Genomic DNA, 19,777 nt, shown 5'->3' on the forward strand with positions numbered 1-19,777 from the left:
AAATAGACCCTATGTATTTTTAACTACAAGAAAATCAAAAGGGACCTAAACTTTCGATCCTAGCAGAATCTTCGTCGGAGGCAAAATGGCAAACATGACATTTTAATTACGTCTATAATGGCCTATACTGCAAAAAAGACCAGGCTTGACATTAGGCCAATGATTTATCATGGCAGGAAAGTTTAAACTAATTAGTTTCATTTCTTTTTATTGAGAACTGCATCAAAAGTTTCAAACAGCATGATAAAAACGAATTTTCCAATTTGCTTACAATAATTGTTCAAAGAAAGAGTTACATAGGAAGACGCGATCCGGGGAGCGAAATTTCAGTTTCAACATGATCAAATAAAAAATAAAATAAATCATTCACTTTTAAAAGCCCTCTTAGGGAAATCTAAGGAGAAACTAAGTGACAAAAATATGAGTGACATCAGTTTAGAAACTCTTCAGAAATCAATTATTAAAAATACCCCGCGTTGTTACATCGCTCGATCAAGTAGTATACATATTTTTCCTAACAGGGGGCAAAATCTCTATCTAATATTTTACCAGAGGTAATCAGTCGCTCTTTTGCCAATCATAGTGATATGCTTAACATTTCAGGGGTGAAATAAATAAAAAACACGCTCTGGTGCACATATTATATGGATTTGCTTGAGAATTTGCTATGAAACCGAGGGTTTTGAAATTGTTGTGGGGGGGGGGGGGGCAACCGCCCATTGCCCCTACCACTCCCTCGCTGCGTACAGCTTCTGCGCTTGCCAGATTACGTCTGAGTGTGAACAACTGAGATTGGCATAATTGCTTTTTTTTTACAACAGGAAACGATATTCTGTGGAAAGAAAGCCGAGAAGTAAATGAATTCAGGAGAACCGTTGAATTTGCGAAATTGATTCCTATTTTCGTGATGAGGACTACCTTAATCACACTTGTAGGAATACTCATCAACCCAGGTATATGGGAATATGTCAGAGGAATTTCAGGTAAGCACCTTGAATTAAAAAAAAAATGAAATTCAGAGAGATTTGCCCTAAATTCTTGATGTTTTGTATAAACATTTTTAATTTCTTGCATGTTGATGGCACAATGTTCAATAATTAACTGTTTTTCGAACTCGGGGGGGGGGGGGGGGGTAGTGGGAGGGAGGGGGTGTTGATTGGACCAGCGGTGGTGTGTTAGTCTATCCGGTCCCAGGGGGGAAAAGAAGGAAACGTAGGGGAAGGGGACATAAAAGGAAAGCAAAGAAAAAAGTGAAAAGGAGTAGAGAGAGACGCTGCTGCTGCTCTCCACCCTCACTCGAGTCATAAAAAATAGTGAAGAGGGGAACAGAAAAAAATAAAGATCAAGGGTCGGAAGGGTAGAAACGTCGGTGTTAATTTAACACCAGCCTGGTATCTATATCGGTCCACACCAAAGAGGTGTTGAAACAACACCAGTTAAGAATCAAACCGATGTTGGTTTAATACTAATTGGTGTTGCTTAAATGCCAAATTGGTGTTAGACTAACGCCAAAACGTTGTTGATTCAACACCTCTCTGATACCAGGCTGGTGTTAAATAAACACCGGCGTTTTTGCAGTGTATATATTTTGTCTGCCTATTTTTAAAACAAACTTTCCTTCAGGGTAAACTTAACCTTTAAAAAGTGTCTAAAATATTAAACAAAGTTTATCGTTTTATATTTGGTTTTTATAAGACTAAGCATGATTGTTTAAACGGATTAAACAACTAAAGGTTCATATAGTCCATAGCATTGTATAAAATTTTAAGTTGTTTAACAGCTTTTAAAAGGAAATTGAGAAGGAAAAAAATAACAGGAGATCAAGACAGAAAGAAGATCGAGGAAGAAGAAAATGAAAATAGGCCGAAAGATAAAACCTGAAATGGAAAAAAGATATCAATTGTTGGGGCCAAGAAACCTGATAAATCCTATACGATATACATGAAATTTATGGATAAAGAAGGGGAATTGGAATAAATATTCGTTCCAAGGGACATACCGGCTGTCCCCGCTTGGAATTGCTAAAAAAACGAAAAAATCAAGGGGAGAAAAATGTAAGAAAAAAGAAGAAGGAAAGGCTCAAATTCAACAGTATGGAGATGTTTTCACACTGTGCATAACTCGACAATGTGACTGTTCACAGCGTGTTCACATGGTCGACTGTGTGAATATATGATTCACATGGTTGAAATGCTCAAATTCAACAGTGTGGAGATGTTTTCACACTGTGGATAACTCGACAGTATAACTGTTCACAAAATTCAATGGGTTTCAATTGGAATTTTGTCCTGGGATTCACACTGTTGAAATGCTCAAATTCAACAGTGTGGAGATGTTTTCACACTGTGCATAACTCGACAGTGTGACTGTTCACAGCGTGTTTTCATGGTCGACTGTGTGAACATGTGATTCACACTGTTGAAATGGTCAAATTCAACAGTGTGGTGATGTTTTCACACTGTGGATAACTCGATAGTTAGACTGTTCACAGCGTGTTCACATGGTCGACTATGATCGTGAATATGTGATTGACACTGTTGAATTGCTCAAATTCAACGATGAGAAGGGGTTATCACATTGTATTCAGTACTGTGAACACACTGTGGGACACTGTGTTTTTCCAGTAGGGATAATGCAGTTCTGAAAGGAAGCACATGCGAAGAAGAAAAATGACAAAGGACAGGTTTACACAAAAAAAGTTCCTTGGAATTACAGCTTCTCAAGACCAGAATGGGGTAGATGCGTTTACCTTTTTGGGAAGTTGGTGGCGCCAAATCCTCTAAATATGCTATTCTTTTTGGCACCCCTTATAGCTCCGGACTGCGGAAGGACACCGAATAAAATCACAGTGCGATTGTTTAGAAAATCGATCTTCAAAGGGACTGATTAAAAGAGTGTGTGTATTTGAGTTTTGTCAGACGTGTATCAATCAGATATGATTATTTACGTCTGGGACCGACCTTTAACGTCACCATCCGAAAGACGTGACCAGGGCTCGAACCTCTGCATCAATTTGTAACTTCCCGCACAGCTTGGATTACAGGCGCACGCCACAACGCCCAGAGTAATAATATCCATATATTTGAATAAGATGGCGGTAACTCGATCCTACTTACTTAATCAATGTTTTGGAGGGAGTATGCCGATTATGAATATTGATATTTATTATCTTTGAAAAAAATAACCTATTTCTTTTTTCATTTCTTGTTGAAATTCTACAGAGCTTTTCTCCTGTCAGTTTGGAGATGGGGATTCATGTGGCATTCGTTCTTCACAGTGGAAAACGATGAGCGGTCGGGAGCGAGTGAATCACGGTGATTGTTTATTTTTATTATTTTTTAGTTTAATTTTTCTAAGTTTATTTTCAATTTTCTAATTAGGCTTTTATATAACCCAAGCTAGAAAATAAAGAGAGGATGTATAGAGGATATGCTTCAGCTGTTACGATCAATTAATCTTACGCACCTGCTTGCACTCTAAATTGTGGAGCGTTGTGGCCCAGCGGATTAGTCCCCGGACTTTGAAACAGAGGGTCGTGGGTTCATATCCTAGCCATGGTGAGTTTCCTTCAGCAAGAAGTTTATCCACATTGTCCTGCACTCAACCCAGGTGAGGTGAATGGGTACCTGGCAGGAATTTATTCCTTAAAATGCCGAGCGCTGGAAAGGCTGGTTGAGCTACAGCCGGGGTAATCTCCAAGTCCTTTGGAAGCGCATAGAGACGTTATTTATTTATGTTATTATGCGTTATACAAGAACTGACTATTAATGTTATTATTATTAAATCAGTCAAAAATTACTAGTTTACAGGGTCAGCTGGGTGCAACTGTTATTCTAGTCATATTTGACTATTTTCTAATCGTATTTTACTAGAACAGAGTTATTTCTGACTAGAATATAATTATGTCAGAAAAGTGACTATCAGTGGTTGCCATAATTATCAGTTGCACCCAGCTGACTACTAGTCTAGTCAATTTGTTTTTGTTATAAGAGTGTACACATGGTGGGGTGGGGTGGGGCTTGTGAGCTGTTGCACGACCGAGAATAAAAGAGAAAAATAATATGAAAAGAGATGAAATGAAAGGACTGAGGGTAAAATATGAAATACTTTTATAGATATCATATTAAAGCTGTCGTAAATAAGGGTTTCGTTCAGTTAATCATAATTATGTGAACAGTTTTTCTCTCTCGCTTAACTCGCTCGCGACTATACGAACGCCATGTTTTACCCCTTGAAATCTACGAACAACCATAAACTTGAATGGCATTCGATAGAAAATGTATCTCAATCGGGTTTAAATCTTATTATTTCAATACATTAATTAATCTGAATTATACATCTTTTTAACATGCCATCTAATAAGCAGGAATGTATGGGAGGCAGTTACTTCACCGACTACCACATTTTCTCTATCAATAAAATTATCAACTATAGACTTATGAATTAATTTTGTTATTTGTCAACACCCAAGTACTGGCGTGTAAATGGGGGGGGGGGGGGCTTCGGCAATGCCCCATCCCGAAGTCCTTCCATAAATGAGAAAATGATAAAAAAGAATGAAAAAGAAAGAAAAAGAAAAAAGTAAAATAATCATGATATTTTTTTTGTCATAGTTTGTCAAACTCTGTCACAAAAATAACTGTTCTTTATAGGCTTATATCATGTATATTAAGAGGGTCAATTTGTTTTTGGCTCGCTCGCGACTTTTTAGAGATTTTCCCCCTGATTTCTTTTGCTTACTACGCCACTGCACTCAAATAAATGAAAGTGATCAATTTCAGATGTTGTTTGAAGGTTTGCATGGTGGCATGTACAATCGCTGATGTGGTTTACGGTACACCATGTGGAGTATTATAGAAACAGTGGATAGAAGAAGAAAAATAAATGGATAGGCGAGAAAGTGGAAAATTGAGAGTAGAGTAATCTTTCTTGAATGTAGCCCTGAAAAGGACTGTAAACCAGAAGAGATTGATGAGTTGAAATAGCTTGAGTAGTAGGATGGATGAGGAGATGCTGGCTTGAGTCGGCGAGTAGAGATGATGAGCAGAAGCAGTAGAGAGAATCAACGTTTCGGGCAGGTTGACTGTCCGTCTTCAGGAGATCAATTTCAGTGTATAAATACATTATATCATTTTCCCAGTGAACTCGTGCAGTGTCCAATATTGAATTGTATGCACATGTTCCTTTCATGTATCCTAGCTGTTTCTTACGTTATACTTTTATTGCATAGGGACATGCAATCTGCTATGTATGATGTGCTATAAAAAGTATTATTATCATTATTTTTATTATGATTATCAATTTGTTCCTTTTCAACAGGTTGGTTTTACGTAACGAAGCGTAATACTGAGTATGATATGAAAGCATTCAACCTTCCGCCAATAAGTGGGACATCGATCACGGCTCGACTCTCCTTCAACTACAAGTTCCATGGCTACACAACGTGTAGTCTCCTCGTAAGCGTCGGTGGAAACCTGAAGCTCAATCAGCGTCGTAGTAACACCAGAGACTCGGGGTGGAGAAGCACCCCCAACGTCGACTTCTGTTGTTGCCCGCGGTGTCCAACGGTAAGTCCCTCGGACAGAAGTAATATATGCAGGTCCCATGGATGTATACACATGCATTCCGAGTGGTAGTGGCATTGAACTAAACGACCAGTATTATGCAATCCGTTTTCAATTACCATGATTACGCCAAGTTTGTGTGCTGAGAATTAAGGGATATTTAAAGTCAATTCTTTTGCTTAATAATACTATATGGCTATAGTATGGCTATACTAAACTATACTATACTATGGCTATGTTGTACTATGTGGCTCCCCATAGTCAAACTACGACTTCACCACAATGATTCGATATAAACAAGATTTCAGTTTACGGGTATATATCTTGAAATTTGCCTACACTATATATATATATATATTATTATCAATATTTTTTTTGGGGGGGAGGTTAAAAATTAGCAAGGTTTTGTTATACTCTGAGCTTTTTATTTTTCAAATTCGCATGGTTTCATAATCTACCAACATTTGGCACAACTTTACTAAGAGCGTAAAGTAATTTAGCAATCAGACCTTTTCCACGGGTTAAGTAAAAACATTATCAATTGAGTATATTTGTAATACCCTTTTTAATAGCCAGTTCAATGATGTTACTCATGTTCAGATGGTATTGCTCATGTAAATTGGTAAATGGCTTTTGTAGCAGATTCATTTTTTGTCAATCTAAATTAAAAAAATAAAATAAAGTAAGTAAATATATAATATAAAACTAGATCGCTTCACTCTCTCACTTTATTATTCATTGAGCATTATTGCATCCCATTCTGCGTATATGCACGTGTTTGTGTTATGAGAGTGTGTTGTCATTATGTCATTTGTGTGTGTGTGGTGTGTGTGTGTGTGCGTGCTCGCGCGTAGTGCGAGTGGATGAGAGAGAGCGAGAGAGAGAGAAAAAATATTAGAAGAGAAAACAAAGCTAAAAGGAACAAATTTTGTCCATCTACATTATGTAACAAATTTTCGCTGCAGATATTCTTCAAAGCTGTGTGCAAGTTTGGGAAGGGTGGAGTAGCTGTAGATGACATAGTCGTATCAGTTATCAGGATTCGTAAGTATTCTTCATTTGAATATACATGTAGCGTCAGGGAATTTTATTACTTATCAGTTTAATTATCATCATGACTATCATTATTACCATAATTATTATCATAATAACTATTATATGATTAATAATATAAACCAATAAATTATATGATTATTAGCATCATTATTATCATATTAACTATTATATGATTAATAATATAAACCAGTAAATTATATGATTATTAGCATCATTATTATCATATTAACTATTATGATTATTTTCATTATCATCAAACAAAAATTATTTGCTATCATTTACCATTTTTTGTTTTTTGATTAATTTTGTATTCATTATTATTATCATTATCATTATTATTGTAATAATAATAATTATTGTTATCATCAATATTATTTTTTTTCATTACTTTTATTATCATTATTTGCGGAATGGTGGGGTCAAATGTAATTTGGATGTATTATCGAATGTTATTTATTTCTCAAAACAAATATCATCCAATCTCATTCCTCCCATACTCCAAATTAACATAAGCACACACACACATCCTCATTAGCCACTTAACATGTTTTTGAATATTATACTGCTATCTACAGCACTCGCACCTGCACCTGCATTGCACTCGCTCGATCAGTATACCTCGGTCACATTTGCTCTACGGCGGCCGTACGGCGAGTCGAAAACAGCCGTTTTAACATTTTTTGTACCATCTAATTATAGGTGGTTTGAATAAAAATGAATAAGCCGGCTGTTTTCGACTCGCCGTACGGCCGCCGTAGAGCAAATGTGACCGAGGTATAAATATCAATCTTAGTCACGAACCATTGGGGCCGCCAGGAGGCCGCCATTAACCTCAATCTTAACCGTTCACGATGGCGGTCTCCTGCGTATATTTGGTAAATGTTTTTTTGATTATTATTTGAAAGTGAAGTATTATGTTCACATCAATTTTTTGTTCGAATTATGTATTGGATTATATGCTGTATATTATGGGTTATTTTGTATATTGCAAACAATGTATACTTTTGATAATGTATTTTGAATGCATAAATAAAAATAAAACAAAAAAAAACAAAATATTAGAGGTGTTTTGGCTCAGTGGATAAGTCTTCAGACTTTGAACGACAAGGTCCGGGGTTCGAATCCCACGGCAGAACTTGCGTCCTTTGGCAAGGCGTTTAATCTTCATTTGCCACTCTCCATCCATGTGGGATCAACGGGTACGCGGTAGTAAGCAATTCCTTGAATACTCGAGCGTCCAATAAAGGTTGCCGTGCTAAAGCCAGGTTAATAGTATGCAGCGCTTAGAAACATAAGTATTAAGCGCTATATAAATATTGCATACAATATTATTGTTATTGTCTTGTTTAGGGGCCATTATGTAAGTCCATGGACGAGCATGGTGTCCACCTTCTAATGCCCCGGGCTTAGGAACAACTGAGAAAACAGTTTTAACTGTTTATGATATTTATGATGGAATCTACTTTCTGTCGGAATAAGCGTATAGTATTTTATATATTCATTTTTGTAGATCAACCACTACCTCGTTTGAATACGCTCACAACGCAGAAGTCAAGGACAGAGTCAGCCCCGATTAACCAACGAGCTTCAACAGCGGCCGGGACAGCGAGTACCAACGGTTCTACAACTTTGCCTAGCACCTTAAGTATGATTCTTCAAACAGAAGTCTCGACTCAACCGAAGTACCACAGCCAAACAGAAGACACCTTTGATACAATGGCAGGAACCTCCGAAACAAGCACTTCTTGCACAGCCAACGGGTCTACCTATGGAACCTCTTCTGCGACTCCACCGGAACTACCAACCCAGTCTCGACGGAGCAATACTTTTTTAAAGGTGGGACGTACTTGGGCACCAGGTGAACCAAAACATCCACAAAAGTTAAAGGTTATTTTACCTCTGGTGGGATTGGGAATATTGGTGCTCCTCGCGGTGGGGATATGCGTACGAATGCAGATGAAGGGTCGAAAAGAGATTCCAAGCCTAGTCAACACGACCGTGTCATTTCGCGCAAGAGGCAAACGCCTTGGCAACAGGGACTGCAGACAAGAGCGTCAACATCTGGACACTAGATTAGAGACTTCTGGTCAGGAAAATGGAAACCATCACTACATTGCAATGAATCCCATACGATTAAGGGAACCATCACCTGATGGGAATCGTGTTCCCGTTGTCATTTATGAAAGTGCCACCGATGAAACGAAGAAGCGCCATATCACCAAGGAGCATGAACCTACATACAGAAACCTGACGAACAGAGAACAGCGCCCCCACTTATACGCGAATTGCCTTCAGTCGTCGGATTGTGAAGGCACAACACAGACAAACTGGTTTGATAGCTATGGCTCTACCTTCAAAAATGATAAGCATCATACAATTTCCTGTTCCTAGAGTGAAATTTCTGAAGAAGACAGCTTCCTCGGGCATGGTCATTACATCCCAATGGGCATGCAGAGTAGTTCCTTTTCGGGCCATGAATGTTGGGACCGTTGGGACCATTAATCTATTCCAAAGAGGGCGCCCTTCACAGTAATTTGATAACATAATACACTTGTAAGCAAATATGATCTACTAGCAAATTATAACAAACACAATTTGCAGGAGAAGAATTGTCATCATATTAAAGCAGATTGCATGAAAGAAAAATGATATCCCCAGATTAAAACTCATAAAACTCATTATTACCCCCAGCTACTGCCGGCTGGGAGAACAGTTTTCAGATCTGAAGTGGCTTCCCTGGGTAAATATACCTATATTATGATTATTAAGATTGATAATACCTCTATACAGCAGAATGGTAATATCAGTTCATAATATGAATAATGAAGATGGAGATGATAAGGATGATGGGGATGATATGGATGATGGAGATGGTGACAACAGGGACCTGGGAACGATTTTTTTCAGTGGGGGTGCTGAAATCTCTCCTCAGAGGTGGGGGGGGGGACAGACACAATTGAATTTTCCATAATTACACACATACACATACCACACACACACACACACCCACACACACACACACATATATATATATATGTACATATATATGACAGTAACTTCTTAGCTTTCTTCCTATGAAAAAAACATCAATATATAATTAGGTAATTCGAGCGCGAAGCGCGAGCTATTTTTTAGTAGAAATTTCATGTATTTTGTCCTGAAAATTGAACATTTTGAGCAATGTTTGTGGTCCAAGATGCGTATGTAACAAATAATTATTGTGAGCGCGATCAGATATTTTTTTATATACGCTCTGGCCTGATCGAAAGGGACGTGTTATAAGGACTGTTTGCAGTTACCCATGAAGACGATACATATATCAACAATCAAATAATGCGAGCGCGAAGCGCGAGCTGAAAATTTGACATTCCGACCTAAATACTGGACATTCTAAGCACGTTTTTTTAATTATGAACAGGATAGGTATATATGCAATTGATGCGAGCGCGAAGCGCGAGCGGAAACAAAATTGAGATTTCAGACCCCAAAAACGAGAGATTCTAAGTACTTTTCTAATCATGATGAGGATAGGTATAAAATATACAATTGATGCGAGCGCGAAGCGCGAGCGGAAATAAAAATGAGATTTCAAACCTAAAAACGAGACATCTTATGCATTTTTCTAATCATGAACAGGAAAGGTATATAACTATACAATTGATGCGAGTGGAAACAAAATTGAGATTTCAGACCTGAAAACGGGACATTCTATTTATGTTTTGTAAATCAAGAAATTGATGGGTAATTGGATATATTCTTAAATTAATAATGTGAGCGCGAAGCGCGAGCAGAAAATTTTTGATATTCTGATCTGAAACTCCACACTGAATGTAAAATGGTTTGAGAAAACTCAGACAAACATAAGAATAAAGATTTGATCAAAATCAGACAAGGAATATCACAGTTATTGCATTTTAAAGATTAGCATTATTCCCCACTTGTTCTTTTGTATTTTATTATATAAAATTAGGTTTATTCAATATTTTCCTTTCAAGACCCAAAACAGTTGAATTGACAACTGATTTAGTCCATTAGATATTCTTTGCTGCAACTTATTTCATTATAAAGGAGACATGTCATTCATTCTGGTATGAAAAAAATGAAACAATTTTGATTCCACAAGGAACAGCTAGGATAGTGGGGATGTGACAGCATCAGCCCACCTATTAAATATTCATGAAAACATGCATATCACCATTTTCATAAAATATTGCTAAACTTTAGAATTATCAGATTTTGATAAAATTTATTTATTTTGATAAAATGTATTTGATATAAATATTTTCAGCCCGGAGTACCCCCCCCCCAATCAAGCTGCGTTTTTGAATAAACATGCGTGCGCGTGTTTAGAGTTAGACCTAGTTTCTGGGCATTCTAAATACATTTTTTTATAAAAATCAATAATGCGAGCGCGAAGCGCGAGCAGAAAATATTTGATATTCCGATCTGGAAGAGGGTGAATTTAAACACTATTTCAAGTAATGTGTCGGAAAATTCAGAAATGGGGGGGGGGGGGGTTCTACAAAAGGTCGTTCATTTTCAATACATTTCTGTCATTTATCATACCTATATACCACTAGATTTCCAGGAGGTGCGCTGCCTATGGAAAATAACAAACGCAGCACCCCCAAAATTTTGGGGGTGCTTCACCCCCAGGGCCCCGGCTTCCCAGCCCGTAGGGCCATGGGGCAGGGCGAAAAAGACTGTGACATTTGATTTCTATTGTCTGACTTGTAATTTTTGTATACAATACACGGGCGGTCGGGCGCGCGCTCACTTGATTCGACATAAAACCTGGAAGTTTCAAGTCCAACCACCCCATGTCCCTCCCTGCTATCGAAGAGTGTGTATGGTTATCATGTATTGCGCGCGACCACGTCTGTATCGGAGTGCTGCCCCGCTGGAGCTTGATTGAGTCGCGTTATAGGAGGGATGTTATTGGAATATGTGAAAGACTATGTAAATGATTTGCGATTGTCGGATGTGATAATTAATATGTACATTATAACATATTAAAAAAAATACAGGGGGAACCTGATTTCGTGGGGGTGCTGTCTATGGAAAATAATACACGCAGCACCCCCAGCACCCCCGCTTCCCAGGTCCCTGGGTGACAATGGCGAAGATGGGGTGAATATAAAGACCATGAAGATGATGATGGGGATTTGATTACTTCTATTCTCAATGCTGGGAATATTCCTCGTTTTTAACGCTTTGGAATTTGTTTGGATTTACGTAACCTTTTGGTTGAGACCTAAAACGGGACATATTTATAGATAAATAAATGTGTATCTCAATCAACACATCAATGTGAGCGTGTAGAAAATAATGATCATGTTAAAAACGCGTAGGGCCATTAGAAAGAGGACATTGTTTTGCTACTAGAAATGATGCATACGAGCGCGAAGCGCAAGCTGAATTTGGGGAGAGATGTAGACCTGAAAAAGGGACATTCTAAGCACCTTTTGTAACAATGAACAGGATGAGTATCTAACTGAATTATTAATGCGAACGCAAAGCGCTGAAAATATTTCATATAGGTCTACTGACATGAAAATGGTACATTTCATAGACTGTTCGATGGAATTCAGGAATGGGATACATATGTCGCTAATTAATGATGCGAGCGCGTAGCGGGATTTTTTTTATACGGACCTGAAACCAAGAAATGAATTAAAAGTTAAAAGGATTAAAATATGATTTTCTTTGACTATTAAACTAGTAAAATATTTGTCATTATTTCATTCTGATAATGACAAAACGGTAATCTTACATTGAGAGGAAAAGTTAAATAAAAAAAAAGGTCTTTGACAGCTTGTCAAAACGAAACTTAACTATTTAAGTCGGCAAACTATTCTCAAATGTCTATACATTTCGTTCTAATAGGATCATTTTAGCATTTTTTTTTAATCATGCCAATAATTCGGCCTAAAATAATAATGATAAAAGATGATGCTCAAAACCCCATTTATCTTACAATAACGAGACTATGAATTACACCATTGGAATATAATATACTCCATTCAAAATCGCCTGTACTTAAATGACAAGTCCACCCCAACAAAAAAGTTGATTTGAAGAAAAAGAGAAAATTCCAACAAGCATAATCGCATGTAAAATAAGAAAGTTATGACAATTTTAAGTTTCGCTTAATTTCACACAACAGTTGTATGCACATCCTGGTCGGTATGCAAATGAGGGAACTGATGACATCACTCACTTACTATTTCTTTTGTATTTTATTACATGAAATATTCTAATTTTCTCCTCGTTTTCCTATGAAACAAATCTTTATTCCTCCCGAACATTACCATTGTTATAAACATTTAATGGTTCAGTTAAGTTGGTCCTTAATGTCAAATTGGTAAGAAATTAGAAAAAAATAAAAATAAATAAATAAATAGTGAGTGATGGACATCATCGACTCTCTCATTTGCATGTCACTGAGTTGTGAATAGAACAGTTTTTTTTTAAATAAGTGAACTTTCTTATTTTACATCCGATTTTGATGAATTTTTTAGCATCATGCTTATTTGATTTTTCTCTCCCGATTCAAATCCACATTTTCTGGGGTGGACTTGACTTTTATGGTTGGCTTTACCTTGTGTTATTTATGTTTCAGCAAAAATGTTCTACAAATCACATGTTTTTATGTTTTATTTTGTTTATATCTTTGTTGTGAACAGGATGTTGCCAGATGCCGATGAAGCTCAAATGAATTCAATTAATTTAAAATGAGTGGCTATAGCCCTTTGAGATGTATAAAAATAGTAATTTTGTTATCACATCATAATATTTGGAGTTTAATGTTGTACATAGATTCAGATTTCCAACAGAAATGACATAAATAATAATACAAATCATTGTCATGCACTTATCACAAATATTTACGATACAAATCATTGTCATTATAATTATATTCAACAACATCAATAATAATTAACATATAAAGGTATATACAAAAATATGGTACATTTTGTAGACAAGTTATAATATATGATTTAAATAGATAGAGGACATAGAGGACCACACCGATATATGTATTATTTTGTTCTTTGTTTTTAATTCAACACCTATGGGCGCTATTGCACTCTTTGGTATTATGTTCAATCTCATTCTCTAAACTGATTGTTTAACACCTCAGGGTGTGGTTCTATAAGGACACCTGTTACAGGTGTCACTTTTAACACCTTTCTTTACAAAGTGTATAAGATAATAATGTGAGTCCCCCATTTGTCATGAAAAGAGAGAATAAAAAAATGTTTTCTCAACAGTGATCAGGCCTAAACATTTCTTCTTTGATGAATTTTACGCAGAATATCCATGCTAGAAAGAACACAGTGTTATCATAGTGTGATCACAGTGTGGACTTTGTGAATATGTGATTCGCACTGTTAAAATGCTCAAATTCAACAGTGTGAAGAGATTTTCACACTGTTGAAACCTCGACAGTGTAACTCTTCACAGTGTGTCCACACGGTCGACGATGTGAATATGTGATTCACATCGTTGAAATGAAGAAATTCAACAGTATGAAGACATTTTCACACTGTGGACACCTCAACAGTGTGACTGTTCACAGCGTGTTCACACGGTCGACGATGTGAATACGTGATTCACACCGTTGAAATGACGAAATTCAACAGTATGAAGACATTTTCACACTGTGGACACCTCGACAGTGTGACTGTTCACAGCGTGTTCACACGGCCGACTATGGAATCTGTGATTCACACTGTTGAAATTCTCAAATTTGACAGTGTGAAGGTGATTTCACATTGTGTTCCACACTGTGAATTCACTGTGGTACACACTGTGGGACGTTGTGTACTTTCCAGTGTGGATATTGAAAAAAGACACACAACTAAAGTAAACTCCAAATTTTCCAATTCAATGAGCACAAATGCACGTTATTTATAATCGTTTGATCCGTTTACACTTTTTCTTTCATCATTCATCCGTTTACAACCAGAATAAAAAATGAAATAAATAAAAAAAATAAAAAGTTATTGTTATAAAAAATGATACACATTTGCGGAAGACAGTCAAATTTCTTTTATGGTTCTGCTGTGTTGAACTGCTTGCCAAGCGATGTGAGAATTAATACCTGTCGCAAAAGATTTAGCAGTTTTCTTGAGAAGAGGAATGTACATGCACATTTTATGATATACAATAACTTACTACATTATAGGTTTTTGTATACATTAATGGTTACGTTTAATTTGTGTAAACAGTGTACAAATGTTCCTTAAAGCATGTAAAGTAACTAATATGTTTCACTAGTAGAATTGAAATCGATTATCGATGTTCGTTAATTGTGAGTCTATTTGATTTACATGGTTGTTTGGGGGTAACTCCTACTCGCAAATCGGTATTATACCAGGTCAATTGCCAAATACATGTACCATGCTTTATGTATCGATGATTAGAAATGTTAATATGTATCAGGAGGATTTAGTCATTATTTCGATTCTAATGCAGATTGGTAAAGTGAATCTCACAAAGTTCAAATAACGTATCCATAGCAAAATTGGGAAATAAAACCCCATCTGCTTAGGGAACCATGGCCGAATATTCGCCCATTCTATTGTGTAGCACATATCACGTTGTCATCTATCGTCTTAGCAAGATATTTTGGATAGGCTCTATTATTCCCCTGGCTTTACCCGGATGGACCTATTTACATCAATCTGATCTCCCCATTTTCGTCTCATGCTCTTCAGTTGTCTCTTTCCTATAAACACACGCACACAACCACACCCACTTTTTTTTTTTTTTCAATATGTTTTTATTAAGGATTTCATTCAAATGAATTACATAAACGGCAGATAAATACAAAACAAAATACAAATCTTCATTTCATATCAACAAGGATATGCAAAAAAGTACATATATATTTACCAAGAACTGAAGCAAATAAGGACGGAATGAAACTCCTTAACTCTTTAGGAGCCATTGGCAGCTATAGTTGCCCATAGCCCTCTAGTGCCACTGGCAGCTATAGTTGCCCAAGTAACTTTTTTTTGTTTAACCAATTTTACAGCCAGAAAATCAACACTATATTCTGTGTTTTTTATGTTGTTATATTGGCAAGGAATTCACAATTGATTTTGTTATTTAAAAAATAGTGGTTTACATAGACATTTTTTGAGTAAAATGGCATTTTTGCATCATTATTTTGAAGAGTTGATTTCGGATATTGCCGCGATCTGAATCAAGATTTCCCCTATAGACACGTGTGATATAAAGGTTGTGTGTAGCAATACACGTATTTCTATGGGCAGAGCAAAGGCGAGTGTGCGAAGGCATTCAGCTCAGAATTGACCAATGACAGAGCGGTACAATGTCTCTCACCCAACGCTACTCGCCCATTCGCTATTGTTTTATGAATATTCATGAGCTATCGATCGGTTCTTTTGCAGGCCGGTATGGTAGTATTCTTGTGTCAAGGCTTTTTTCTGCCTGCAAATGTGCACGGTTTGGGGGAGATTTTTTGGGGGTAGGGGGGGAGGTGGGGGGAAAGGTCTTATACTTTGTTTTTTTAGCATTGTCACAAAATTGTTCTCGTTATAAATATATGAGTAAAGAAGGCTGTCATTTCCAACTCTCATCGCACTGCAATCATCACACTCATTATTTATTTATTCATTTATTATTGTTATTATTATCATTATTAGTATTACTATTATCGTAATCATTATTATCATTATTGTTATTGCTATTATTATCATTATTATTCTCCTTCACCTTCTTATTATTAATGTTATTGCCATCAGAATCATCATCATCATCATTATGATTATTATTCAAAAATAATTGTTGAAATCATATAAATTGCATTCCTTCTGCAGCCAAACTCTCTCTTCATAAACTTAAGATCAGGTAAATAACGGTTTATATTCGTTTGTGTTTTTATAGCCCAAACCATAAAAAAAGAATGATTGACATTGTTATGCTTATCAATATCATATTCAAACTTCTCACAAAAATATGAATCGTTCAATATTCTCCTCGAATAAAATAGGAAGAAGCAAAACAAATACATGTGATAATTAAAACGGCCGATAATGCCGCTTTATTCGTCTCAAGATGTTTTGAGTAAAAGAAAGAAATGGATAACAAAACCGATCAGACCGACCTGTTAGTTGCTGCATCATTGACGTCACTATCAAGGGGATTTTAAAACGACTTTAGAGAGTAGAAATGAAAATGATAACGATGATAACGGGTTGAATATTACATTTCTTTATACCACGCATATTATTGTACACTATGTTATCTGAAGAAATTATTTCTTTTACCACGGATAGTGCTACGAGCTGGGGAGGCCCTGGGCGGATGCAGGATTTTTCTGTAGGGGGGCAAATTGTTTTCTCTTTACCTGGGTCACCCATAAGAAATCAATACCGGAACCTTTGAAAGTATTCAAATGTCAAATCAAAAGACGCGCGTGAGCCCCGATTTCTATGAACATCCTGTGCTAAATTACTCTCCTAGATAATAGGTCAGAAGGGAGCGCGGATTAGAGATTCCTCATGAAAGAGAGTCTGGGCATCTATTGTTCATGACTTGGTGGCATGACCAAAAGAATGTAGTCACGTAGAATGTTAACAGGTGGCTACTTTGGTCAGACCAGTAATTCAGAACAAATAGGCCTATTTCCTTTTTGAAAATTTGTATTGATTTTTTTGTTTGTAACTGATTTGCATTCCCTCTTCTTTGATTCACGAAAAATAAACCTTTTTTTTCTTACTTCTGTGCACTTTGCCATAAACGCCCATATTATTTTGTGGGATTTTATACCCCAAACTTTTAAGTATTGAAACTGTCCGACCCCTCTTTATCTATATTTCAATATATCATCTTTAGTTCTTTTATATTTTGTCTCCTTCTGACTGGCAATAACTTTGTTTGTTACACTACGAATAAAAAAATTACAGAGTCTTATTTTGAAGACTACACGAATAAAGGGTACGGTTGGCCGCACTTTGAAGATACATGGCTCTAATATATTATTTTGTGTGTTTGCGTGGGGATCGCAGCTGTGCTGTGATTGGTCACTTGATCGGCGACAATGCCCTTTTTTGGAACAGGTCGCTTTATCGTACTTCAGAGGAAATAACTTGAATAGCAAAATAGTATTTTATTCAAAAGAGCATTATTTTTCGTTATTTCTTTTTGTTCAATTTCATTATTAAATACGTCATTTGAAAGAGTAAACATTGAACTTTCATTTTATCTTCTTAATTTCTTGGTATCTCTACAATTCCTCATGTTATTTACTCTGTGAAATGTTCATGAAATCATAATTTTCTAGGTTTTACTTATTGAAAAAAAAACGATGTAAAATATTACATCTTTTCTCCATTTTTCCTAACGCGAATATGAAAGATAATAACACGACCATAAAGCCCATGAACCATGCATCATTTCATGTGTAGAAGGTTTTATTATACAACGTACGGGTAAAGAATTATGACCGTTTTAAAATCAGTCGCTGCTCACATTTCGGTCAATCTAGGGTTCCCTCGAATATCCCTGGCAGTAGAGGGGTATTGGGCCTGGCAGAGTAAGAGTTAAAATTATACTTTTATATCTGAAAAAAAAAATAACTCAACTGAGTCCCCAACCCTCTATGTATTTCAATAATAATTAATGTTAAATGGCTATATAAATGATTTGCAGAGAACAGAAATCAACCTAAATGTATTATCATTGCATCCCATTTTAAATCAAGCTTCAACATAACTTTACATAATTATACACACATACACACGCCCACCTTAACACCCATACACACATGCACATACCACGCATACGTAAACAAACATAATATATACAAATCTGCATAATGAACGTTTAACATTTTGGCGCAATAGGATACAGAAAGAAAAAAAACCTGCAAATCATATTGATACAAGAGAAGGGGAAATTGAAAAGAACTAGTAAAAAGAAAAAAAAACATCAACATACACACCAGGATTCACACTCGCACCACACTAGACACATCCCACCTGTTCACATTCAAATCCCTTTTCACCTTCAGTTCATCCCATTTCTGCAAATGTAAACTTAACTTGCCTGACTTCGTTGCCAGGCGTCTTTCTTCTTCTATACAACCCGTTATATATTTGTGTATTTTAATAAATGACGGTACCCGGCCTTCAGCTCTGGAATTAAAAATTGCATATTTAATAAAAAGAATAACAGAATTGACACATTTAATTCTACAAGAATTTCCAGGTAACCCTAAGAATATTTCCCTCCAATTCAAAGTTCTTAATTCAGCTAAACAAAAATGATCAATACAAAATTGCCAAAGAGGTTTAACTTTTATGCAATCCATGAGTATATGAAAGTACGATTCAGTTTTTGTACAACCAAACGAACAATAATTATCTCCCACGAGACCAAATCTCATCAAATGCTCTTTTGTATATATTGCTCCATGTAAAAGCATAAACTGGAATTCCCTTTGTTTTCTTATAAGAGTTGTACTCCTGATATATTCAAATAATTTACAAATTTCTACATCAGTAAAATCAAAATCACTGTGACCATCCTTAAGTGTTAACTTGTATAGCTCTTGTAGCTTAGTAATAAACAAGTTATAAATTGTTTTTTATTTAATTACTTCAAAAGCTGTTTCCTGTTTTCCAATATTCATACTTATCCCAAAGTCTACCAAATCAATTTTTTTAAACTTTATTAAACTATTAAAATTTTTCCAGCTTGCTGGTATAACGTGCACAATATCTATTATTTGGAGAAGTTGATTTGCGGTAATACCGAGATTTTGAAAAAAAGTCACAGGCTTCAAGTGGCCATTATCAAAGATTTGATCAACGCTAAATATTCCTTTATTAAAAAGATCATTGTCAAAAATTGTTTTACCTTTTATACAAATATGTTGATTATTGAATATAATAGGGTTAACCTCCTCTTCAGAATAACGAAATCTCCTTAAGTCTTGCCAAGCCTTCATCATTTCTGAATAAAATGGGGGCATTTTTATATTTACACGCGCGTGAGCACACACACACACACACCCTACCTCCCTCCCTCACGCACACACACATATATTTGAAAGTAGCCAACTACTTATATATATTTTCACTGGGGTTCCACACTTTACAAGCATTTCTTTTAGTGCACCA

The 19,777-nt window shown here is 36.1% G+C and overlaps 1 protein-coding gene across 1 annotated transcript; it reads left to right on the plus strand.

The window, feature by feature from the left end:
• The first annotated feature begins 3,554 nt into the window (after window positions 1-3,554).
• Window positions 3,555-9,011, plus strand: LOC129268893 (uncharacterized). The gene is made up of 4 exons (XM_064105033.1): window positions 3,555-3,609; window positions 5,320-5,567; window positions 6,530-6,608; window positions 8,131-9,011. The coding sequence occupies exons 1-4, from the start codon at window positions 3,555-3,557 to the stop codon at window positions 9,009-9,011; spliced, it is 1,263 nt and encodes a 420-aa protein (XP_063961103.1).
• The last annotated feature ends 10,766 nt before the right edge of the window (window positions 9,012-19,777 follow it).

Source organism: Lytechinus pictus, chromosome 9 (assembly GCF_037042905.1).
Source record: "Lytechinus pictus isolate F3 Inbred chromosome 9, Lp3.0, whole genome shotgun sequence".
Classification (NCBI taxonomy): Eukaryota; Metazoa; Echinodermata; class Echinoidea; order Temnopleuroida; family Toxopneustidae; genus Lytechinus; species Lytechinus pictus.